Genomic DNA, 26,060 nt, shown 5'->3' on the forward strand with positions numbered 1-26,060 from the left:
CAGTTACAGCATACACATGTCGATAGTGTAAGCAGTAACTTTCATCCAAAATCAACAGAAAACAACACAACTTGTTAAGAGTAACATCCGTTTATACAGCAGGAGTTATGTACGATAAATAAGCATCTTGACTATAGTATCCATTGCCAGTGCTTCACCAAATTTGCTTTTCAGTCACTGTATTAAACTATGCCAACAATTTAATTTACAACTAGTAAATAAAGCAATAAGAATTTTGATGTAATGAAGACAAGCTGTACATTGCACAGCTATTAAAGAGCCACAACAAATATAGCAAACCGCCGCGGTGGCTCAGTCAGCTAAGGCATTGCGCTGCTGAGCACGAGATTGTGGGCTCGAAACCCGGCCGCGGCAGCCGCATTTCGATGAAGGCTAAATGCAAAAACGCCCGTGTGCTTGCGTTGTAGTGCAGGTTAAAGAACCCCAGGTGGTCAAAATTAGTCCGGAGCCCTCCACTACGGCGTGCCTCATAATCAGAACTGGTTTTGGCATGTAAAACCTCAGAAAAAAGAAGAAATATAGCAAACAAATAAAAAAAGTCACGAGTGATTCAGCGAGTTTAATGTCCCCAAAAAAACACAGGGGCCACGAAAAATACAGTGGAGAGCTTTGGATAAATTTTGACCCCTTTCGGTTCAAAGATAACATGCTGCTGGGCTAGTTAGTGCAAAACTGTGAAACACTCAATATTTTTGTGAAACAGACGACCACGGAAGGAATAAACACATAGAGTGGATAGGCACTAACTACCAATTGTTTATTCAAAATTTGTTTTATGTATGTAAAATGTTCCCCAGGAGCAATGCATAAGATGGGGCAGCAAGGGCTTACTGGACAGTTGTGGCACTTCGTCAATGACCGTGCCAGGGAAAATTCACTCCATGTTCAGAAAAAGGATACTGTGCATTTCAGCTGATGTCTGTACATCTGGGTGTGAACCTCATTTTGGAGAAGATACAAAATTTAGGAAACAGCAAAATGTGGGGTAGCACGAAAGTTATTGGAAGCTTTCATTAAATGCACAGAACTAGAGAGTAGAAACTTAATAATATGGCGGTATCACTACGATAGAAATGCAACTTGACGGCCATGCACATGGGGCAACATGTCTTCGATAACAATTGAAAGGTCAGCATGGTGTGCTCATGCGAATGATCACCATATGTTTGATCCCTCGATTTCGAATAAACAGTTGGAAGTCAAATGCCTGTCGCATTGATGTGTATATTCCTTTTGTGATCATATCTATTGCACAAAAGTCTAGATATTTACCATTTTTAACATGCATTGTGATACACATTCTCACATTTACCCTCGTTGCAACCACACCCTAAAATCTCCTTCATATGGTAATACATGGTCTTGATGTGCACCTACAAGCTGCTGAAAAAACTAATTCATGCTTACGCCTTCTTGATGTCATCAGTGGTGGCACTCCTGGAGACAAGGAGGACTGCGTAGTAGTCCACCATGTCTCAACCGTCTGCTTTTGAGGTTGAACAGAAGTGGAGGAACTACACCACCTGCTGCCTCAACCTGCATGCATCACACAAAAAATTTCCATAAGACATCTCCAGGACACTTTTCACTTGGCAATGCAAGAATACAAACGTGATAAGGTATGATTTGTTGTAAACTGAAACACACCATGGAAAGCAATGTTGAATGACCACAGTAGAGGCATTTTTCTGATCTTCAAGAGAAACCAGCAAAAGCATATATCTGGGCACTCACTGCTATTATATCTTCAATAATGTAGATTTACTACTAAATGTTTATAACTTATTTCAACACGATTTGGCCACTACATGGGATGACTCCCCCAAGCAAGGAGCAACTTCATTTTAAACAGAAGCTGGACAAAGATAAACTATGAGAATAGAAGACCAATTTGAACAAAGCCTGAAATGGCATTCCACTCATGATTTGTATCTGGCTCAATTGCTGCATGCTTTGATCTTCCTGCTTCACGAATGGACATGGCTTCTGAAACAGTCAACTGTGTAAGTTTCAGGTGCGTCCCTGGACATTTGCTAAAAATAGTCTCAAGCATACCATTCTCCCTTTTTGCAAGCCATTTTTATGTGTATCGTGGCACTTCGGAACGAAAAATTTTTTAATGGTCGCCCAACAGAAAACATACACCGCCCACCAATACCAACATACAGTATCACCTAACTGCACATGAGACCTCAGGTGGACCTTCTTTCACCGCTATGGATCAGCACCCTAGTTTTATAGAATATGGAAAAAAAAAAGAAAAAAAGCTTACATTGAAATTCTCAAGGTTAAGGACTCTACTGCACTTAAATGAAAAGTCAATTGCTCCACAAACTGACCGCATGTATCAAGTAACAGTAGCCCTTTAGGCACAGCATTCAAGTTATGATATTGTTTGAAATTAATATCCCACAGCAACGCAAGAACCGTGGGCTCCCAGATGGCTTCAAGCCACCTGGAGTTTTAACACACTTGAATCCAAATGCAAGAGCATTTTCACCATTCCAGTACTATTAAAATGTACCCTCTGCAGTCACTAATCAAACAGGCCACCTTGTGCTTAGCAGCAGAACTATGAGCCACTAAGGAGGGCATGTCAGCATGTCAGATTCATGCCAGCAACTAGGTATGTGCTCTAGTGTCGTAACATGCAATTTCACTTCCTGCACCTCTGACTAGATGTGTAAAAAATGTGTACCCAGTGTTTCAGTGGTCACACTACACATGATCATGCCAGAAATAGGAACAAAATGTACCACCAATTAATACACTCTGCTCCAGCTTCTGTGCAATTGGACCAGTACAGCATAAGGATAGAAAGCTGATATAGTCTAAATACTCAAGGTATTAAGTGCAAACAAAGCAAGAACAGAGACAGGACAAGTGCTTTTTTTGTCCTGGCCTTCTTTCTGTCTGTCTGTGCGCTTCAATACAATGAACTACACAGTATTACTGGTTGCATGTGCGAAGAATTGCAATGAATGTAAAGTGGCAAGCATATGTTCACACAAGTAATCTTTCCCAATTACGTGCTTAATGACGCCAGGCAAAGCCACCAAGTATAAAGTATAAACAGCATGCAAGCGATCTTGCACCACGCGACAAGCGACGCGATGGCTGTGGCGTTTGCTCGTCGCCTGCACGTCGGACTCCACACGAGCGACAACTTTGAGCGAAGTCTCTCCAGTGTTGCCAGTATGAGGGCAGCAAATACGCGCCGAAACTGCCATGACGCATGCTTCACTAATTTAAGTTGATGTGTTTTACTGTAAAGAGCAGCATAAATATTTCTAAAGATCTTGCACTAGGTTTTTATCCTTGCACATATCAAAATTTAGCCATTTGCTCGTTCCGTGCTTGACTGATGTACATCCCATTCCGGCTTCGCGCTATTAGCTAGTCGCTCATAGCACCTCCGGGAGACGGGCGACAAATTCTAGATTTATAGAACCGAGCAATCTGTTCGCGTGACAGCCCGTTTTGTTGCTCATTGCCAACACGCACAAAATCGCTCTCATGCGGTTTGGGCTTAAAGCTTACATTACAAGTCATCACCGAGAAAGCCAAACCTGAATTGATAAGTTCTAAGCAGAAGCACATGAGCGGCATTTTTAAAGTTTGTATTTATCTGTACTATAAATTTGGAAGAGTTGTACACAATAAGCATCTAAATGAATGCCCTTTTCTTCAGTTTCAGCGGAATATAATTTTGTTCAATATAATAACCCAGAACACCCCTAGGATATCAACGGCAGTGCGCATCAAGAAAGATGACTGAAGCACAAGCAGCGATCCACTTTCTGCAGGCCAAACCCAATGCCAGTGAGATTCATGCAGAGCTGATGCGGTGTATAGTTACAATGCCCGAAATTATGGTGCGGGTGATTTCAATGCATTCAAACATACCACAACGATAATGGAGTGGCTTGACCACCGCTTAATGGAGAACCACAAATTGATGTGCAAGTGGAGGCTCTAGTAGTTCCTGACCGGCGGATAGCTGTTGAACAAATAATGCAGCCGGTTAACGCGAGTGCCCCGCTGATAAAACTGCCACCGGAGTCCCCTCATTACTTAATCACCATTTCTTCATGGCAATAATATAAACTTTATAAGTACGCTTCACAAATGTAGGCAGTTGTAAACAAGTGTATATCTGCTCATTGAATGCTGTTATCAAACTCATTAAAGCCCATCAACTGCAGCAGCATTTAAATATGAAATACCTGTTATTGACTTACTCCACAACCACATAAAATTTTATACTGCAGGCGGGGCTTTTGATTTATTGGGTTTCAACAAAGCTCACTGTATTCAACAGCAGCATTCAAATGACCGCTGAGTGTAATGTGACATTCTGGCCCAAGAATTGGAATGTCAAAATAGACTTCCCTACGCAATGTTCACAATGCATAGCACATCAATTACTGCACTAAGGCATGTCAAATCTCATGGGAGCTTGAGTGTATGTAGTCACAAAGCACGATTCAAATATGTGTCAGGAGTGATGAAAGTTCAATTATGAATTTTGACAGGAGGTTGGAGAGAGAGACAGCCACAAGTAATTTTTGCATTAAAAGCAACATCCAGCATGAGTACAGACATTACGGAATGGCAGAGAGATAAAAAGCCAATAGACATGTGTAGCACGAGATGTCAAAGGAAGGATTGCAAAGTGGGCAAGTTGGTACCGATCCATCTTCACAGCACCACTTTTGACATGGACAAGCGAAATAACACAGGACATGTGCTGTCCCGTGCCACATGACAACACATGTGTCAAAGAAAGGAATGCAGTAGACAAAAGTTACTTAAAAGGCAGCATGAACAAGCTAGGTAAAACCTTGCTTCATAGTACCACAAAAATGGCCGATAAATTGGTCTAAAGCTCAACAACAAAACTTGGTATTAATCTAGTAGTTTAACTAATTAACTAAAAAGCAATCTAAAATCAAAAGAATGTGCAGCAACAATGTTCCACAACATTGCTCCACTGCTTATTTGGGACAACGGGATGAGCACTTGAATTAAGGTCGAAGGATATGCAGGCTTTTACGCCGCAAATTCCAAGGACACTAGAACAGAACGCCCGTTATATTCTACAAACCCTCCGCAAAGACGAACTGAAAACTTATCCAAAAACTCGCCCACACAATGTATATCCCTATAATACACTTCATCAGAACCTCAATGAAGGGCAGAAAAATTTTCAAAAGAGAACTGCCCGATTTTGTGAACGGTTTGGACAAAAGGAATCGCAGGTTGCCTTATTAAAAAAAAAATGACCACTGCACCTGCAGAAAGGGGTGACCGACATGTGCCCAATTGATTACTACGTTCCAATGTGGCACAGGAGACATGTCTATAATAAATAATGATTCTTCGACTGTTCAATGTGTGTGGCCTAATCTTTCAATATTCCTACGAAATCGCTCAAGAACGTGTGCGACGCCTGAGTCACAAATGTTTCCTAGCAACTGTTCAAAGTAGAACACTCTTAAAGTGTGCGAACAAAAGACAAGAGGAAAGTACATTGCTGGGTTTCTACACCATATAGCTGATCAGAGTCGGGCTAGTTAGTAATTGAAACACATGCACGCACATATAGGTGAGCGTTCTATATTAGACTTAACGCAGCCGTTACCTAGTGCGACCAACAACCCACCATCTCCTAGCCTTCTGCCGATGAATAAAAAACTCTTCCATCCACCCATCCTTCTGAATTAAAGTTAGCAGCGCAACGTACCCGCACGCGCGGCGTCGTAAACGACAGCAGCTGTCTCGCATCAAGCCAAACGCGCCTTTTATCAAGAACGCAACGGGGGCTGCACGCCGACTCGGCCGATGTTCTAGAAACTACTGCAGCAGCGCCGCGCGAGCGTGCCAGTCGGAGGTTCGGAAAGTGCCGTCAGTCTGGCTCGGCCGTTGCCACTGAAGTAATATCGTGCTGTTTTATAGACAGCCTAGAAAATCAAAATAAAAATATGGAAAAGCAACAGTACAATCAATCGGTACAGTATTCTCCCCCGTTCCCACTGGGCAACCGGCGCAGGCACGCTTCTGAGGAGTCTTCAAAGGAAAGCCGACTCCGCGATTGTGCCAGCATAAACTAAAAAATAAAAGGGTTAACAAGAAAGCTGCGCGAAGTGACTGAAGTTCCCACGTTTCACACAAACGCGGGGTTTACGTCTGCCCACCCGACAACCTACGCTTTCTGGCCTCGGTAGCCTCTTGGTTAGGCCCCAGGACGGTTAGCACACGAGAATACGAACAGGGAAAGTCGAGGGCAGAAAGGAAGCTCGAAAATGTCGCACACAAGCGTTACCACGCGCACAAGTTTCTGGCTGTTTGACAAAAGTAAAGCCAGAAAGTATACTACTAAAAAAGCGGTGTATTTGGTGAAATGCTTGCAGTGCGAACTGCGTCAGATATCGATATCGTGAAACATCAACACTTACAAAATAAGAGCAGCAAGCGACGTAAACGCAAAGAACGGGTTCTGAGTATGTTTACTTCCCTTAGCATCAGTGACGCTATCCGTTCGGCCTACACGAAGACTAGAAGAAAAAAAAAAAATGTATTGCCCTACGTAAACGCTGAGGTCAGCGATGCAAGAGGTGCAGTGAAAAAGCATAACGGCACACTTTTTCGAACTCGAGGATTCAGGTTAGTGACAATCGGTGCAGGTAACAATGCGAAGGCTACCGCTTGGGGCTGAACACAAAAGGCCACGAATGCACTGTGCTACGAGGCGCTGTCCTTTCAGCATCGAGCTAACATCTGCTAGTGCACTCACCGGGATCGGCTGACAAGCAACGTCACAAGGAACGGCCACAATATCGGCCCGAGTTCATGCAGCCACGGTGAAGCTACGGCATTATGAACGGAAACGATTCGCCACCATCTTTTCACGAAGCGCGCGCACTTATGGCAGCGACACGAGCTTTTTTAAAAAGTCCGGAGCAGTGCTTACCGCGCACGACACTGCCTGAAGGCTAGGCCTAAAGTGGAAGAGGCAAAATAAGAAAAAGAAGACACCGCCAAAAGTGTACGAGCAGAAATACTCTACGGAGGCTGGACTCCCACACTGGCTTGACGCGCTGGCTAAAAGCTGTCCTTGGGTGGATGCACGGGCTCGGCGTCAAACGGGGGCTGTTGAAACTCCGCTTTCGCTCCCAAAAACGGGCGGAAAAAGAAGAGAACGACGCTCTCACACGGGCTGATCCGCACGTTTCGGAGCGAGCAAACGTTGGGGAGCACGGCTCACCTGTTCCAACGTTGGCAGCTGTTAAATCCACAGGAACAGTACGCGCACAGAAGCACACGCGCGACCAACACACCAGCGCACAACCCGCAGCAGACACGACAGCCAACGGCGAGCGCAGCGAACCAACTACCCCGACAGCGGGCAGGTTGCCCTATCCCAGAGTGCACCGCGCGCAACAGATGAACGACAAAGAAAGGTGGCGAGAGTGCCTTTCCACTCTCTTCCTTGACGCGTTTCCTTCCCTTCGCTCGTGTCGCCCGTCCGCTGGCTCGTCGCCTCGCCTTCGCTCGCTGGCGTGTTTTGCTCCTCCTGCCTTGTCATGGGCCAATTTAGTAGTAGCCCACGAAACGTGGTTGCAGGCCGCGCGGAGATATAGCCAAGGAAACAGCGGCAAGCAAGAGCTGCTAAACTTTCCCCGTTGCCTGAGCACGGCGAGACTTTGGCCTCCCGAGGTTTCGAAATATTTCTCGCGCCGCGCTTTTCCGTCGGTCTGCCCAACTGACGGAAGAAATTTCGCGCGCTTGTTTCCGTCGCTCTATCTCCGGCCAGCCCGTGAGTAGAATAACCTCAGCTGCCTCAGCGACAGCCGTGGATAGCGGTCGACCGACGAGTGTAAGGTTACGCGAAGAGTTACAATGCTTGATTTATATTAAGTGTGCGTCACAGATGAATGAAACCAACACACTGTCAAGTGAGCATCGTTCATACACGCGCGGAAATCAATGTTTAAATCGGATGCTCCTTTTGGCTCAGGTTGCAGGGAAATGTTCGTTGCAGCATCATCTCTGGAGTTATGAGAATATCAAGCTAGCAGAGTGTTGCCTAATTAACCAGACGGGGGAAGTCTTCTGGGGCGTTGATCATGTGGCTGCTCCTGCGGAAGTGATGCCGATTTGTGCGGACCAGTCCAACAATTCGGTGTCGCCTTGCAAAATAATAATTATCGGCGGATCCCACGCACATGTGCAAATCGATTTCGTTCTTTTATGTTTGAATTGAGCTTTCTTTTATGTTTACTGAAATGTCTTCACTTCTGGTTATTCACTTCTATGTGTCTCAACGCTTCTCGCTCAATTCACTCCTCTTGTCTCATTTTCGTTTCGTTTTCCTTCACTGGTGGCGCTTTTGTTCACTTAACGTCTTTCTCTGCACTCAGCAGCTTCTGCGTAGCCCAACGCTACTCCCGCGATGCACAATCTCGTCCCGTTTTGTTCCCTTTATTTCTTTATCCGCACTCGGTTGCTTTTGACGCCGGCTTCCTCGTTTCTCTGTAGCCGACTTCAATTTTCGTTGCCGACTTGTTCACTTCGTGTCTGTTGTTCTGCTTGTCTCTTCGAGCGCATACGTCCAGTTGCACATACTTATTCTGGGGGATTAGCCAAGAATGTTCACATACACAGTACCGCACGCCCACTTAATTTTGCACATACCCAGCGACGAAAGTTGTCTATTCAAGCACATATATCTAGTGCCCCAGCTGTTGTAGAATCGGCAAAACTGCAACTGCCAGCATCCGCGATGTAGGAGGAGGAGGCACAGAAACGTACGCTTTAAAAAGAAATAAATTGCGGGCCACATTATGCCACAATTCAGACACATTATCCGATTTCCTATCATATGCCTGCATCATACCCATTGTTTCATCACACCCATAATTTATTTATTTATTTTACCCTCAAGGTACCGGCAAAACATGATCGCACTTCACTGGACGCTGATGATGATTCCTTCAACAATGAATCAAACCCACTGTTGGGCATAGGCCAAGCCATGAGTGGAAAATATATTCGTCTTCTTCTCCTACTAAACACTGGCCCACATTCATAGCTGAGGGTTGGCCTAAAAGAGGACGGAGGTGTTAATGAGGTGAAAGGAGGAAAGGTCGGCCGGGAGAGAACGTGTCTCATTAGGCTCCTCATCGAGAAGCGGGGAAAAGTGAGAGGGAAATGATGACAGGTGACGATTCTATAGTACAAATACGCGGTACGTGCACTAAAATAATACTCTACACGTTAATTTATAAGGTCTAAGTATAATTCTAAATATATTCTCTGAAATGTACCAATACTTCTTGAAATGACCTTTCGGAAAGTTCAAGTAAACTATGTAAAGATTAATGAGTAGATTGTAAACGCACACCTCCAATTGGTCCACCTACGCGCTCTGAGGCAGCATTTTAATATCCGTACTTGGGGCAGATGCTACCGAAATGCAAACTCCGCGCTTAATTTCTCTTTTCATTAGCCTTTTTCTCGCAATTTCGCAACATCAACCCCCCACCCCCCGCATCATTTTTTTTTTTTCACCCACACACACAGAAGAGCACAATTAAAGCATCAATAAATATACTGCTCCAGACAGTCACTATAGAACTCAGCTTTCTTTCCTCATCACGTGCAAGAAATCCTATTTCAATCAATTCGGCGGGAGTTGACCACGTGCTAATGCTTACGCTCAAGACAATCCCATTCCGTACGCGCGGTATCCGCAGCAATCGCTTAGCGTGAAGAGCGAAGCGCCGCGGCTTTCATTCTCGAAAACGTGCCCCAACGGCTTGCAAGGCAGCTGTATCCCAGAAGCAGAGACCTCCTCTGCGAAACAACGTACGCAGCGAAGGGAGGGAAGAGGTCGTCTATTTATTCTATTTGCTTTTACGTGTCCTTTAACTCCCTGCAGAACTAAAACGGAAAGCGAAAAAGAATGACCGAAGCACGCTCTTCGTAGCCGCGTGATTCTCCTTGTTAGGATATATTTTTTTTTTCCCTCGTCCTCCCGTCTTGTATAATTATCGGAGGTCATTGCCCTCGTTCGAGCTGCTTCCGATGGCGTGCCAGGCCCCAGCTTTTCCTGGTCTTCGGAGAATCCCGGCCAAGAAGTAAGAACACACCCAGTATTCTTATATATATACGGTCACTTATAGGCTAAACTACAGCGCACGTTTCTTTTTATTTATTTTTTTACCCCCCCCCCCCCTTTTTTTTTTTTTTTTAAGGAGGGTGAGCGCATCTGCATGTCGTTAGCGCTAGCGGTCAGGACCTGCATGGTGCAAGGCGTTGTAGATGCTGCCTTGTTGCCTGGTTGTGCGTGAACTTTTGCAACTGATTTCGTAACGCGCTAACGACACCCATGGGTCGCACTCGCTCGCGTGCCGCATGGTGCCAGAGAGAGCTAACTCCCTTCCACAGCCGGTACTTGGAATGGATGCATACTTGAAATCAATGCGGAAAACGACGGCAACGCAAAAAACAAAAAAAAAGTACACAGGACGAGCGCTGCCTAACAATTGAAGTTTAATAAGAGCAAGACCACATAAAGAAAAACAATACCTGCGCGCGCGTGCCATTAGGAAGCAATGTGGCACAAATCAGCGAGAATTAGCTGCATCTCACAATCTATCTGAGATGTAGATGGTTCAGCTGGATACACAATTATCCTGCCAGCATTTTATATGAAAAGCTTCGACAAGTTCCCGCGCTTTCCTCTCTCTGTGCTTGACGACAATTTAACTTCTATTGGATCTAATCGTAATCTTGATTCTCTCAGTCCTTGCTTGCAGTTGCCTCAAGGAGACCAAGGACCCGCCACGGTGGCAAGTAGTGAATATGACGTTACGCTGTTGGTGGGCACGAGGTCACGGGTTCAATTCCCGGCCGCGGCGGCCGCATTTAGGAGCAAAAAAAAAAAAAAAAAAAGACTCTCGCGTGTTTGGATTTATTGCTGTCAACGGCAGCTTGCCTATATGCGGCGCTTCCTGCCATTATAACACACTGACGACACTGAAAGCATGCTGAAAGCTTGATCACGCCTTTTTTACTACCAGCGGCGAGCCGAAATATAGAGCGCAATAAACTTGCTCAGCACATTATACGATCGCCGCGGGCTCGAGCAGCTCGTCCCACGTCAGTCAGTGTGGCCTGTAGCAACGCTTATCGTCGCTTATCGTATACGCGGGTTGGACCCGAGAAATAAGTGACGTCGCCTGGACGCCAGGGCGGTGCACACAATGCGCGATAACACAGATTCGTCGTCGTGCGTAAATACGGATGTGCGCGCATCTAGACGATGAGCAAAGAGATATCGCTGATGATGAAACAAAAGCGGAACCTTCCATTTTAGAGCGCAGCTCTTGAGGCTGATTCACACTAGGCCGACGCCGACCAGATAAAGGCAAGACACCGTCGCCGACCATCGGCCGACTAGTCGACAGACTGCTACCAAGATTGCGCCGCCGTGTCCTGTGTTCTCTCGTTCATCGCCTACATGCCTTTCTCCTCAGGACCTCAATAAAGTTCGTACTCACTCACTCACTGGTAGCAGGCGTACGAAAGTCAGATTTCTGCCGTTGTGTTATCGAGCCACGATTTCTCACGTCGACGTATGACCACCCTAGCCCGAATTACTTTTTTTTTCTCTTTCTCTAGAAAGAAAAAAGAAAGAAAGCGGTTACGAGGCAGTCGATCATTGAAAAAATACTCAAAAGGAAGTTACTCCATGCTTCCATATATATGTATCGTAGATTACAATCAAAATGATTTCGTGAAAGTGGACAGGTGATCCTCCTATATTATAACATATCTGGAGGAAGATCAAGCTTCGCCTTTAAGAGTGGAACGCCAAAGCAAAGATCCCTGACTGCTTCTCACGCTTCCCGGCAACTACATCTTATGTAACCGTAATGCTTACCGGGAAACGCTGGCGGCGAACGCTATGCAGTGCACGAAGGCGAGATTTCTCGTAGAAACGCGGCCTCTTGCATGGGCCGATCCCGGAGGTAGTGCACAGCCGCATGTCATATAGCAAGGCTTGGCATATACATATACCTAAATACACACGGAAATTTTCGTTCACAGAAACTTCGCCAGCGCCGACACAGGATTTTCAGCGACACTGGGCCCTAAACGCTGTCGCGTTAAAAGGCCGCACACAAGATTGTCCTCGACGTGCGGCGTTTGATAACTTAGTACACTTAGGTTTTCTCATTACCTCCATTCAGTGGTGTAAACATAATTTTTTTTTCGATGAATGGGTGGCGGGAGGGGGATCGGCAGGCCGCATGCTAACACACAAATTTCGGTTTGGGCACGTGCCCGATGTGCCGCCCCCTGGCTACGCCACTACTTCCATTTCTTTCTCACGTCCCTGCAACAAGGACCACTCCGTCCTTTCTTAGAAATCGTCTCCGCCATACAAGTCGCCCCAAACCGTTTCTCTTAAAACTATACAGTGCGTACTCGTTCAACGAAAACAGGGATTTGCATTAGCTTTATTTTCGCCTCTCGAATCCCCCCCTTATTAACGACTGCCCACAGTTCTACAGCGCCGACCCACTTCAATTGTGAAAAGGGTATACTATATGCATTGACTATGACAGACGCGCGCTCAGCGACCACCTTTTAGGCGCTTATGAAACGGTCATCAATCAACAGAATGTGTGGGAGGAGCTCGCCTAATCGCACTAAACCGTCCTCGCTGCAGGTTCTTGCATCGCGCCGCGCCTTCGCGGAGCGTGGCTCCATTGACCTCGCAATGATGGTGATGGCGCACCGAGCCAGCAGCGCTTGCGTGCGAAATGCGAGTGAGTTTCAAGCGCTGTGGTTTCCGAAAGGGGAAGCGCGACGCAGACCCGGCGCGCATACACGCAGCCCAACCCATCACGAGCGAGCACGTACAACACGGGCCGATTAGAAACACACTCGGCAGTGCAGTACGTGGAAAAGGCGGCAGCAAGGAGAGCGCGCGCAGGGTTTTTTCAACCGAAGCGGCGCGTGATGAGTAATCGAGTCATTGTATCTATTGCGGGGGTGCCTCCTCTTTCTCCTCCCATCGTCACATGCAGCGCCGGGGAGGATAGCGAAAGCGCAGCCTGTCGATGCCGTGCTCAAGCGTGGAGCCATTGGCCCTGTGTTCGCGCACTTCCGCGACCCGGCACTCGAGAGAGGCGTGCCGCAGCCTCTCGCGGTGATCGTTCACTGCGATCGCCGGGTTGGGTGATCGTCCTGCTCGTACTGCCACCCAGCTGACTCGGTGTGCCTGGACAGTCAGCTGGGTGGCTGGCAGTCGTCAGAAGTGCGCGGTACGGGCGAAGACAATGGGCGCGCGTGACGTTGCGCTCACTTTTCTCCGGTCGCGATTTCGCGCTATCGGATGGGGACAGCGTTGACGAATACCCGTCGCATAGTAGGGATCCATGCTGCACAAACTGCTTTCTTTTTCGGAAGTTGGTGTGCAATAACAATATGCTCGACGAGCTGATATGCGTTGTTATTGCGTGCACATTCTTATAAGTTTCAGTAACTAATCTCAGACTTGCGTGCCTGCAACTAAATGACGACATGACTTTGCCAACATACGTCGCTAAGAGTGGACAATAGATGTGGCGTCTAGAATGCCAATGATGTCAAGGTAGGTCAATGTGATTATGGAAATACCACCGTGAACAATGTCGCCACATCGTGACGCCGCTAGTACGTTCGGTCGGAACTATATAAGAGAGCTGATCTAGTGGGCACTGCATGTTGAGGCTATACATTTTACTAACAGGCATCAAACAGTTGCCGTCCTCTTTTCGTTAATCCGTGTGAAGTTCTTACTATCCCAAAGTACGACAGAATGTCCCGAATCCAAAAGCACACCACACACACACACACAGCGAACACGAGATAAAATTGTAACTATGGCCACGTAGAAGTTAACGACACGGCGGGCATGGCGCTGTTTTCTGGGGAACGAAAGCCTGATTGTGCGCGCACCAACCCTTTGGCCCCGAACTGCTGGTGGATGGGAGTTCTTCAACCGGGAGCGCTGACCTGTGAAAAGGGGCCAAAGTACTTGAGTTTCGGCGATCGGCAGCGCCCCCGTCTCGACAAAAAAAAAAATCGACAAAAAAAGTTAAGTGAAGGCGAGGGGAGAAAAGCAAATACCCAGAAGCTGGGACATCCCATTAACAGCACGGGAAACACTTGGCATGGCCGTAAATAGAGTTCGCGCAACGCCTTCCCAGCGCTGTGTACGCTCATAAAATCACTCTCGAAAGGGAGAACCCGGCGTGGGCGCCTCTGGCAATATAGATTGCATTCCTGACCCCTAAACGATTCGAAGGTATAGAGAGCGCGCGCACGCTCGTGACGTGCACACCGGGAAGCTCGAGCAAGAAAAAAAAAAAAAAAAAAAAAAAAAAAGCGCGCAAGCATCTTTAATGCTTTCGTCCGCCCTGTTGCCGTAAGGAGCAAACGAAATGTCTCCAAGTTCATACGCGAAGTGGCTGACGACGGTGAGCTCGACGAGCGGTCCCTCCCTCGCTCGTAACCGCCAGCGTGGCCGGTGGTCCTGGTCGCAGAGGGCGCCGCTAATTTAGCGGCACGGACCAGGCAACACGATGCCAACAGAGAGGGCGTCGCACGCCGACCGTGCCGTGTCAGCGGTCGTTCACACTTTCTCGAGTCCTTTCGGTGGAGTGTGTTCTTGCGTTCGCTTTACCGTGGTACGTCCTCGGTTCGGGAGCGGAGTATATATACGAGGAAAGAGACGGCGAGACACCGCCGGCTGGCAGCTCACCGTGCAGGTGCCGACGTCTCCAGAAAACAGCTGCCCTTCGCGCGTCGCTGCTCGAGCGACAAACGATGGAAGTGAGCAGGTGCAGAAAGTTGGGTTTCCGACGCCCGAACCGCGCCCGTTATTCGCAAGCCATCTTAATGGACGACTCTGTTTTTTTCTGGAAATGAGTGAGGCGACAGAGGGGCAATGACACGGGACCACTGTGTAAGATATACTCTTTAGATGTGGACACGCCGCAACAAATGCCGTCGCAAGCGCGTCCAGAAAATGTCCCTTCGATGATCGCAGCGTCATCCAGAATCAGTGCAACATATCAGCGAAGAGTAGAACGAAAGGAAGTGACATCGTCGCCATGGCAATTGGCGGACGTCGTCCACGAATCTGCCATGCCTTGTCAGGAAGGAGGAATAGACGGAAAGACAGGGAGGTTAGCCAGAGTGGCATGCAGCATAGTGGCAGGGTGCTGATGGCATAGAGTTACAAACTACTATGGCTGATTGCTACTCGCGGAATACGTTTGAATAGCGCGCCACAAGTATCACTTTTTAGTAGCTCCTAAAACCTTTGACTTCACACGAGCCCGTGCACGGCAGACAAAGTTTTGAGAAAAGAACACAATCACGACATTTTATTGGTTGTACAAACAAGAGCGTGCAAAAAAATGTCACAGTTTCGCCCTAAGGGCGAAGCAATGAATGCGATAGCAACACAGCAATGTCATACGAAGTAAGGTGAGCGGCTTTGGTAGCAATATGAATTGTAGTAAACATGAGCTGATTAAGTAAGGAGGTGTGCTGCGGCGTAAGTAGACCGACATGACGAGAGACTCGATGACCACGAGAAGGCGCGTGTGAAACGGTGATGTTGATGAGAAGCGCTTCCCGTGGGCAGCGCGTGCGAAGGGACACATCTGTAGCGCTGCACTGCCGATCCGGGCAGCATTGCATGTGTAGCGTGCGTTGGAAAATGTGGCCCGACTATTACTAACTGAATGAACAAGTGTGGTGTGAGCGCGCACAAACAAACATGAATAGCTCACACTGAATGACTGCAGACAACGACCGTCAAAACTCTGGCAGCAAGCGGATACGCCGCAGCGGCGAACGTACGTGCGGTCTATCGCTTCAACGGAAACTAACTGAGCGCATAAAGGTCAGAGCCGTGTGGAGATAAGAGACGGTGCGAGCGAGCGACGATCGCGGTTGTTGGCAGCGTAGAAGTGCGCCCCCCCCCCCCCCCCCCCGCTCCCTCCGGCGCTGGCTTACCGCTTCCTTGCTTGCGCGTGGGAGAGATAAGAGACTGTGCGGACGAGCGACGAGCGCGGTTGATGGCAGAGAAGTGCCCCCCCCCCCCCCCCCCCCCTGCTCCCTCCGGCGCTGGCTTTCCGCTTCCTTGCTTGCGCGTGGGAGATTGAGTGCGTTCCCTCTCCGTGATAGCGCGCGTCCCCGCACGCTTCCGCTGGGGCATACGGCGCGCGGCGAAGATTTTATCTATACGGAACCTCACGGCGACGCCGACGGCAGAAATCCGGTTGAAGTGTCCATATAATTGCTATCGCAATAAAACGACGCCAGATTAGCCAACACAATCAAACATTTCGCATTCCTCCATGCACAAGAGCATTGTCACCTCTCACGTGACAGACGTATGATCGGAGAGTCATCTCGTGGCACCTTTTTCAAATAGGGTACACTATTTGTCCTTCCTGCAAGGCGTGTTGTATATCTTATGAAGGCAACCACGGTCTCGTACGGTAAAAGCAAATGCGAGCAACCATGAAGTGGCGATCAGGTGGGACGTATTCTTGACGTATTTCCGGTGCAGCGACTGCACGTGCATATAACGCGCCGAAATTACATTCTATTATCACTTAATATCACTGAGCTAACAGTGCGTCGTCAGCAGAACATGTGATAAGGTTTGCATGGCAAATAGACACGTCGTCCTTCGGTTCCTCTTTACAATCTGGCGTGCATACGTCGACCGATCCAGTCATACGCCGTAAGCAAAAAGGTTCGTATATTTACTTTTCTAGGCACATAATCCACCTCCGCGATATATACGGCGAACTTGAACAATGCAGTCGTTCAACAGAGGGTGGACGGAAAATGAACGCAAGTCAGTAGCGCACCCAGGATCTCTGCCAGGGGGAGGTTGAATTTTTGTGTAGGTGTGTGTGTGTGTGTGGGGGGGGGGGGGGGGGGGAGCAAACACTTTGCATAATATGCAATTTCCTTGCTTCAACCAGAGGAATCCCACAGCAAATACAATGCCTAATAATTACAATAATATAGTTACATCGAGGATGATGACGATATTTATTTCGTCAGCATTTTACTCAGTGTAATTGAGTGAGTGAATAAATACAAGACAGTGATAGAGTGTTTGTATGAATCAAGAAAATTCGACCTCAAGCCACCTCCTGAATTGTAATGACAATGTGAACAGAGCACTGAAGGTACACGTTGAACTAGAGGCGCTGGACGCGCGGGAGTGAGGGCTTCAGGGGGGTTTGGTTAAAACACCCGAACCCCCCCGTCGGTGCGTCACTGACGCAAGCCGAGTGATAGCAATGCGTTGGAATCAAAACAAGCTCTGCATTTGGTGTGATGCCTTCCGTTTTCCGTGAAATATTTTCAACCGCCTATACGGACGCAGTACCGCGACGCGCGCCTGGATGCACGTTCAGCTTTGGAGTTCGCTTCTCAGCACCACGTCCCGGAATCGAACCGGCAGCTGTCCGCGTGGGACGACGAACCGAAGGTGCAACGTTCGGGATTGCCCGCGTTTGGGTACATGCACGCCCAATGCGGTGGCAGAGAGCGCGGCGGGCCGAGGTGGAAGCGGGAAAGAAGGAGGGAGGGGGAAGCGCAGTCGAGCGATTTCCCATCCAGACGCTCGTCGCCCCCCTTTGTTTTCTGACAGCCGAGGCAAATGACCAGCGGGGCGCCGCATTCTGGGAAGCGGAGCCATGCGCCGAAACACGTGGGCGGCGGACGCCACGCCAGCCACATCGGGTGCCTGTCACGACGAGTGGCGACGACCCCTCGGAGACGCCAGCACACCGTCCCGCGCGGGTGCGCGGAACAGTCAAAACAAAACGCGCCTTGACGAGGTGCTGTGCGGATCGTGTGTATGCAAGTACGTGTACGGAGGCAGCAGGTGCGCGGCCGGCGTTACGGCGAAGAAACGAAATCTTATTTGAACAAACTGTTGAGGTGGGAACGACGTCGAACGGCGGTTGCATCGTGGTTCGACTATATATAGCTGCCGCCGGAACGATGACAGCCGTGACGTGCACGTGATGTATCTATGATGAATTCGAGGAATCGGTGATTCACATGTTTTTACGCTCCGAAGCTATACGTACACCGAGGGTATTTCAGGAACCAGCTATAGTGACAGTCTCCTGGCTAATTTCGACCACATGTGGTTATACAATCGATATTCATAGCACACCTCAAAAGATGAGCCCATTGGTGGGCGCTTTTGAATTGCTTCGGTCAGCACGGACTGCGACGGGGTTGCGGGTTTGTAATTAGGACTATCGGGATTTATAAATCGACTGCGCCTCTGCGGTGTACGCATGCAAACGTTTTCGCATGATTGAACGGCGCAAGATGGGATACAAAAACAAAGCTACATTTACTGTTTCATATCCATGTTCTCAGAACGATTCATGTTCCGCTGCGCAAGTGCGAACACGCACTCAATCCTTACGTCGTCTCTTGTACATCCGTTGACACTATGCGTACTGCAGCTCAAACGTGAATTTGACGAGTCAAATGTAATTACAGCGTTGTCACATTTTTTAAAACACTGAGGGAACAGATGTGACACATCTCGGTGGGGGCGAAATGCAAGAACGCTCTTGTAATTAGATTTAGGTGCACGTTAAAGATCCCCAGGTGGTCAAAATTGATCCGGAGTCTCCCAGTATACGGCGTCCTCATAATCATATCGTGGTTTTGAAACGTACAATCCCAGAATATCATGAAATTTGAAATTTCAGATGCCAATTTCTTCCATTTGAAGCGCCCTGTCATATGGTATACAGCAAAAAATCAATCAATAAATAATGAACGCGTAGAATTTTGATGTGAAACCTACAGAGCGACAGTTATATGTATGCTGCAGCGCGTCGTGGGAAATCAATGTCTGGACTCCAAGCACCCACTCCGTGTCTCGCCGTGCTGATTACACCCCGTACGAGACCCGACGATCGATGTGCCATACTGCCGGGTTGCACGACGGGCTCCGTGGGCCGGTGTTGAACAAACGCAGAACGACTCGTATCTGGAACACGCTTCGCGGCTCATCTGTGCTGTGTACACGCGCGCCGGTTCCCATGCGTGCCCCTCCCGCGTCATTTGTTATCGCGCTGAACGAAAGCGCACGTGAGAAAACAGAGACAACGCAATGATCGAAGTTCGAGTTGAACACGTGCATGCGACGCACTGCGCGTATCATGCACACAGCGTAGCACACGCCCCCTATGCGGCGACCGAGAAGGAATAACTACTCTCTATCACCCGTGCAACAACGGGAGCGTGGGCTGGATAAGCGCAAGCCGTCTCACATCGCACGGTGGATGATGCAGCCAGCAAAGTGTTCGCGATGCAGGAAGGCGGCGGGCGCCTGTACGGCCATAACACACGTATGCATGAATAAGACCTTAACGCGGGCTCTCGGCTGCGACGAATGGACGGGTACGTGTGTTTCGCCGAGTATACTGTAATTCATCTCCCTTTCGTGGCATGAACCGATTCGACGCTGTATACACACCTTAGCTCGTGCATCCCATAGCTTTAAGCGCACGTTATTATTTATGACCGTATACTTATACGTGCGCACGTATATGAGCTGAATGTGCACCGTGCAAGATACGACGCACTGAGATGTTTTCCAGAGCTCAGCGTTGAATACGTTAGTGCACGTTAACGAGTTCCAGGCAGTCAAAATTCATCCGGAGCTGTTGACTACGGCGTTCTCATACCACGCTATAGTGAAGCTTCAATGTGGGCCGAATGCATGGTTCTTGGAGAATGAGAACTATATCTGATTAATATAACTAAAGGAGAACAAGGGAAGGGGAGTCTGAGTGTTCTTTTTGCCTACGTTATAAGACAGCAGGGTACTTGTTTTCATCAAGGAACTTCCACAAGCTGACTTGTAATCGTCAATGCTTTGACGTCGTGACGAAAACTTATCAAAACGCACCAGCTCGAGGCTCCCCCTCTAACGTTCGCTTTTAGTTCCTGCAATGCTGGTGTACCTTCCATGACGTTAAACGCCCTCAATCAATCATCGAATCATCTTTTTAATGTCGAGGAGAGAGAGAGGAGCGAAGGAACTTGTTAAGAACAGAAACAGTGCAAAAACGGGGCAAGAAAGTACACGCACGCACACACACACGCGCGTAACGAATATTTTTGCAACAGTGGGAACGTTCATTTATAGCGAAATGGAGGATTCCAAGAGCGCCTTTACGACGAGGCCCAGCGGCAGCTTTGATCACACGCACAAGGAACTGCGAAGAGATCTGTGTGTTCTACACGCTTTCACTTGCAAACGGAAGTCTAGATCAGTTCATTAACGTCGCTCGCCGGCTTCATCCACTTTCGCTGGCTGTGCTCGATCGCATTATAGACGCGAATGTATACAAAGAATAAATGACTACACGAAGAAGCGCATGCACTCGGGGTCATCGAAGAGTCGGCGTGGCAACGGTCAAGCGAGTCGATGCATGGACGAGCGCCATCGAGCTCCGCTTTCTAATAGGACCAGTTTCTTATAGGTGCCAGCTTCGGCGCCTTCCGAAACCGGTGCCTCGATAAAAGGCGAGGTGGGCATTGGAGACGGAAAAAAAAGGAAAGAAAGAGAAAACAGAGGGGGTAAACTTTCCGGCCCACAGCAACAAGGAGGTGTTAAACGTTCAGGGGCCTCCGGAGGCAGAGGGCACGTGCCGTGTTTATGTACTGGCCGCAGCCAGCGCGCATCTTGAGTGGCTTCGCAACCGGCCGCAGTCGCTGGCACAGAAATCGACGCGCTGGCGGCCTTGGCGCTATCGCAAGAGTTTAAAAGCAAAACGTTTTATTTATTTATTTAATATTACTATTTAGCGCAGATTTTTTTTTTTTCTTTTTTTTTTTTTTTTTTTTTTTTTTGCTGACGATTGACTCTCTGTGATATGGATTCTTTGAAAGCTCGGCACGCAAGGCCAGCTATACCGCAAACAATGTCACGCGACGATCAGTTTGCAAGGTACCTCTTGAGGCGCTGCTGGCTACCTGCTTCTGTAATGTTCCTGGGTACTAAACTCCCCTGCGGTGAGCATACACGAAGATATATACTAGTCATTTCTGTATCACTCCAGTCGATTTGTGCAGTATAGAGATAGGTATTGTGAACCACGGCAAACGAAACATTAACAAACGCATAAAGCACCCAAATAATGTGTTGCAGAGGTATAAAACAATTGCAGGAAGCGATCGTAAAGAGGCGCGCTTACGATGTGCAGGGTTACTGGCGAAAGCGCAGCTGCTTTACGCAGCATGCGTTCGCGTACACTGCGAAATATCGCAGCCGTTTGAAAAAAAAAAAAAAAAAAAAAAAGTCGTCACGGCACAGATCGAGCCGATGTAAAAGGCGTCCTTGGCGGTTTCTTTCCGCCAAGAGACGCGGGTCGCTCCCCTGCGCCATGCAGACGAGACGTGACAGGCGATTTCTCGCCAGCGGACTGCGCGCACGTCTATGTGCGCACACGTATATACGACCGCAGGCCGACGCTTCTTTGCCCATGGCACCGTGGGGTCTGCCTGCAACAAACACTCCTGCGGTGTCACCGACGCCACGACGACCAGCCTCGTACACGAAATGTACTCCGTTTCACAACAAACGCTGCAGGCGCGCATGCGAGTGCAGATGGTGTCTACGCGCCGATAAGATATACAGAGAGATAAGCAAGAAAGGAGAGAGACAGAGAGATAGAGAGAGGGATATAAGGAAGGCAGGGATGTTAACCAATCAAGAGTCCGGTTGGCTACCCTACGCTGGGGGAAGGGAGAAGGGAGAGAGAGAGGGTGGGGGTATGGAGACGTGCACGGGCCGTACCATACTGCAGAGTCAAAGGCGCTCGTACAAACCAGACGCGCTCAGTAAGCACAAAAGTGCCTTCAGCAAGAAAGGAAAGGAAGTTCAAACCAAAGCAAGTTTCCGGTTGGCTACTTCGTGGTTGAGGAGGGTGCTTGGAGGTGTTGCCGAACGGTGCCGTAATTGGTGGTCAGCCCGCGGCCGTAGCCTCGAGGGATAAGAGAAACTTGGCAACTTCGCTCTGCGTGCAACTTCATTAGCTTAATGCTCACACGATGCGCATACATGGGACGACATACTCGTGTTACACGAGTCGCGCGTTGTTCAGTGCCGTCGCTTGGAGATACTGAGATTATTTCTTGCATCCCGCCTAATTACATAATTAGTCTTAATTATTCAGCTTCTCAAATATTAGAGTAAAAGTATCAATGAGAAAATTGTAGAGCAACATGAAAAACTCCCGATACAGCTTTCTGTTGCTCAATACGCGCTACATTAGACTGTTTTTTCCGGGCGTGAAAGAAGCCCGCGAACACACGCAAAATTACCGCTCGAATATATATATATATATATTAAACGATGACGTGGGTTCGTATCCCACTTGTGGCCAGTTGTTTCTTAATTCCCTTCCATTCTCTATTTATAAATTATTTAATTCAATCAATAGCTACAAGTAATTTCCCCTTTGCTGTCCTTCCTGTCATTGTTTGTTGGCTTCTTATAATATGACTATATATATATATATATATATATATATATAATATATATTACTATCTACAAAAACCTAAACGTAATACTTGTTGTCGACTTGTACGATTCTTTACTAATGACACACTACAAACAAGCCATTAAAACAAACAATCTGTGCGTGAAAGAACAAAGAACTTGCTAATTTGACTGAAAGAGTGCATGTTTATGACACGCGCGGAATCAATTTTTGGTTTACGCCACGGAACAGTACAAACTATGGCCGACAAACAATCGCATATACTACATTGCCTACTCCTTTAAACAACCAGCATTGTTTTCTGCAATGCTGCTGTTGTTAAGTTTTGATTTTGTACTGGAAAGTTTCTCCAAGTTTTGATAAATTTTGATGTCGTGCAGAAAAGTAAATTATTTCCTTTTTAATGTTAATTTCAACACTTTTCGTTTTATTTTTCAGATGTATATATAGTTTTGGCATTGTAAGCTTGTCGCATACGAACATTTCTTGTTGCCCCTGTCAAAGTGCAATTATCGGGGACAGATCCCGTCAAGCCTTTTTTGGCTTTTAGGCTATGCCCCCAGCATTTTGTACATGCTATAATGTACCATAATGCCGAAATAAAATGAATGAATGACTATACAAGACGAAGTTGCAGTGCGCTGAGCACTGCGAGCTTTCGCAAAACTATGCACATGCAAAAATACCGTAAAAGCTCTACAGCATTCATTGTATTCGGCACCCCTATATATGAAGCTGTCACTGCTAGCTGATTCGGGTGAAATACGAAATATAATTGTTTCGCGCATACAGGAAGGACAGGCGGTATATACGGCTGCAGCACACATGGTGCATAGCGCAGCTCCATTGTTCTGTCAACGATCAGGATGCTATACCTTCGGACTTCGCGAAACAACAGAAGAAGAATAAAGACACGCACACGCAAATAATAAAGAAAGAAAGAAAAAGAAGCAGACAAAAAAGCGCCGGCGGTCAGTCACGCCTCCGTTTGTGTTTGGGTGCACGCAAGCGAGAAACTGCGCGTCGTCGCACGAATCTGCGAGCGATGGGCGGCTATTTCTGGTCCACGCGCGTGGTGTCGGGCACACGGTGGCCGCTCCGTTTCTGGTCAGCATTATATGCACGAACTCCTCGGCTGGAAAAGAGCTTCCCAAGGACGGCAGCTGGTCTCCTCCATTCCACAGTGCACGGATAGCCAGAAACGAGTGCCTCCTATACGAGAAAGAAGTCCCGTTCCATTTCCCTGACAGCTCGCGAGGAAATCGTCCTCTATAGTTAACCACTTCACAGAACGTCCGCAGTGTCTAGATGCAAAGGTCTTTACTTGTGAACCTCATAATAGAGCACGTACAGCACATACGGATCCACATAGATATATTACGCGCAATATGTCTTATTTACAGGCAAACCGCATCATTGTGGACAAATCGAAGTTGCGTTATACAAGCGTTTGTATATTGCAACGGTATAAGTGTGTATACAGTTGCAATGTGCAAACGGCCAGAAGTGTGTGCCCTGTCGAGACGAGGAGTATCGGCTATATATGATGAGATACCAAGTTATTAAAAGAAATTGTCTCAAATAGTTGAAATACTCCACAGAATATATCGCATACTCGACGACAGGCCGATGATGCTCGGTATTTTAAGAAAGTTGTGTCATTCTGCCCTCGATGGCACTACACAATGACATCTAAACCGAGTGTGAGGAAAAGTGAGTAGTACATCTATACGTTCATTTTTGTTTCTACTGCTACCAGTCTTTTTCACAACCCGGGGAGCTTTCTAATGACAAAGGCGTATACACGTGTGTTGTTGATACCGACAGCGTCGATGCCTGCATCTTGCGGCCTTTATTCTACAAAATCTGATGGACTGTACGTGCGACAGCCTATATACGTGTAACAGCCCTTCCTTAGCCCTAAATTGGGCGGACGTCATTACGGCAAATGTATAGCTTGAACCATATGGATTAGTGTTGGCGAACAACAAGCTGGTTTTAAACAAAGCAAGCCTGCACGACCTATTGTACCCAAATATGAAAGCGAAACTATGGTGCACAGGTCAGGCGTTGCCTACAAACCAAGCGTAACGGTGCGGCGTCCGTGAAATCCCGTACAAGCTATCCCTTTGCTCACTATATATAACCAAATGTCATTAGTAAAGCCTATAGCAACGCGCAGGGCGCGTGTTAGGGAGACACTGTCGGGTTCTCATTACAGGCAGCCAATCCTGTTCTAGTCGTCCTCGTCGACAGGTATGTTGAGCACAAATGACACCGCTTTCATGAGTGAAGCAGCGTGATGGGAACAGGACACAGAAAAGGAGGCGACAACGCACGGCGCTGACTGTAGCAACAATAGAGAGCTTTATATTAGGGGGACGCAAGCGTTGGGGCCCCCTAGCGCTAGCGGATACAGTACTGCGCATGCGCAGAGGGGCCCTAAGCTGTGGCCCCAAGCGCTAGCGGGCCCCAACGCTTGCGTCCCCCTAATATAAACCTCTCTAATGTTGAGAAAGACGCAGCCGGCGCTACTGGGTAAATTGTGTGCGTGTACGTATACACATTCGCGAGAGCGCAAAAGCAAGCGCGTGTCTGTATCACTTTATGGTTACGTATCACTCGTTGTTTGCTGCGAACTAATATTGTTCGTAGCCGAGGGTGAACAAGCGCTGTCAGGGTTGAGCATATATCGCATGGTTGCTCAAGGTTGCTCTCGTTTATAGGGTATCGGGATTGCCCTCCGTACTTTTGTCCTGACGACAACGTGTCGTACGTACGACGTATTACATAATATCCACAGCAAGACGATCTGAGAGATAGTCTGAAAGTCAAAGAGCAGGGAAGACATCTCAGAATAACTCGATCGCGGTTGCAGCTTGTTCTAATCTATACATATATGCATGCCAAGCTATAGACGACTGACATATGCGGTTCAACGTCTTAAAGGTACACCTGGGCAGCAGAGGAAAACTCTAGGCCGTGTTGTGGATGGCAAGAAATAAAATTTGGCCATACATCGGGGTTTCTCTTCTGTGTCGGTACACGGACGTTTCTGCATTCCGTTTCGTTCGAAACGTGGCTGCAGAGGCCGAGAATCCAGCTCGCGACTTAGCGCACTGCAGTAGCCGATCAATGGCAGCAGACGCAAACATCTATAGCCGGATTCCCTTCGCCGATTTCATCGACGACGCAAGGATTCTAGGATCGATTTTATATAAGTCTGGTGGCCTCCGGCTGCGTGGAAAATGCAGCCAGTTACTGCATCGCCTACGGTCGACGAAGGAGAAGCTCGGCGGCCGAGTCGAGAAGACGCGCCATGTCCTCGAAACGGCTCTCCTTATCGGCGACAGAAGACGTGCGCGGAGTGGCGATGGGTGTCGGGCGCTTTTCGATTCC

The 26,060-nt window shown here is 47.9% G+C and overlaps 1 protein-coding gene across 4 annotated transcripts in view; it reads right to left on the reverse strand.

Moving 5' to 3' along the window:
* Nucleotides 1-26,060, reverse strand: part of LOC119442945 (dnaJ homolog subfamily B member 6) — a 117,613-nt gene that overhangs the window by 19,853 nt on the left and 71,700 nt on the right. For 2 of the 4 annotated variants that reach the window (XM_037708032.2, XM_037708030.2), the window contains exons 1-2: nt 7,289-7,447; nt 1,429-1,557 (exon numbers count right to left, since the gene is read on the reverse strand). In XM_037708032.2, coding sequence (XP_037563960.1) covers nt 1,429-1,493 — 65 coding nt within the window. In that variant the 5' untranslated portion in view covers nt 1,494-1,557; nt 7,289-7,447. Of the gene's footprint in view, nt 1-1,428; nt 1,558-6,817; nt 6,842-7,288; nt 7,448-26,060 lie in introns of those variants that run through there. The other 2 variants (XM_037708031.2, XM_049662468.1) reach the window with 2 other exon arrangements.

Source organism: Dermacentor silvarum, chromosome 2 (assembly GCF_013339745.2).
Source record: "Dermacentor silvarum isolate Dsil-2018 chromosome 2, BIME_Dsil_1.4, whole genome shotgun sequence".
Taxonomy (NCBI): Eukaryota; Metazoa; Arthropoda; class Arachnida; order Ixodida; family Ixodidae; genus Dermacentor; species Dermacentor silvarum.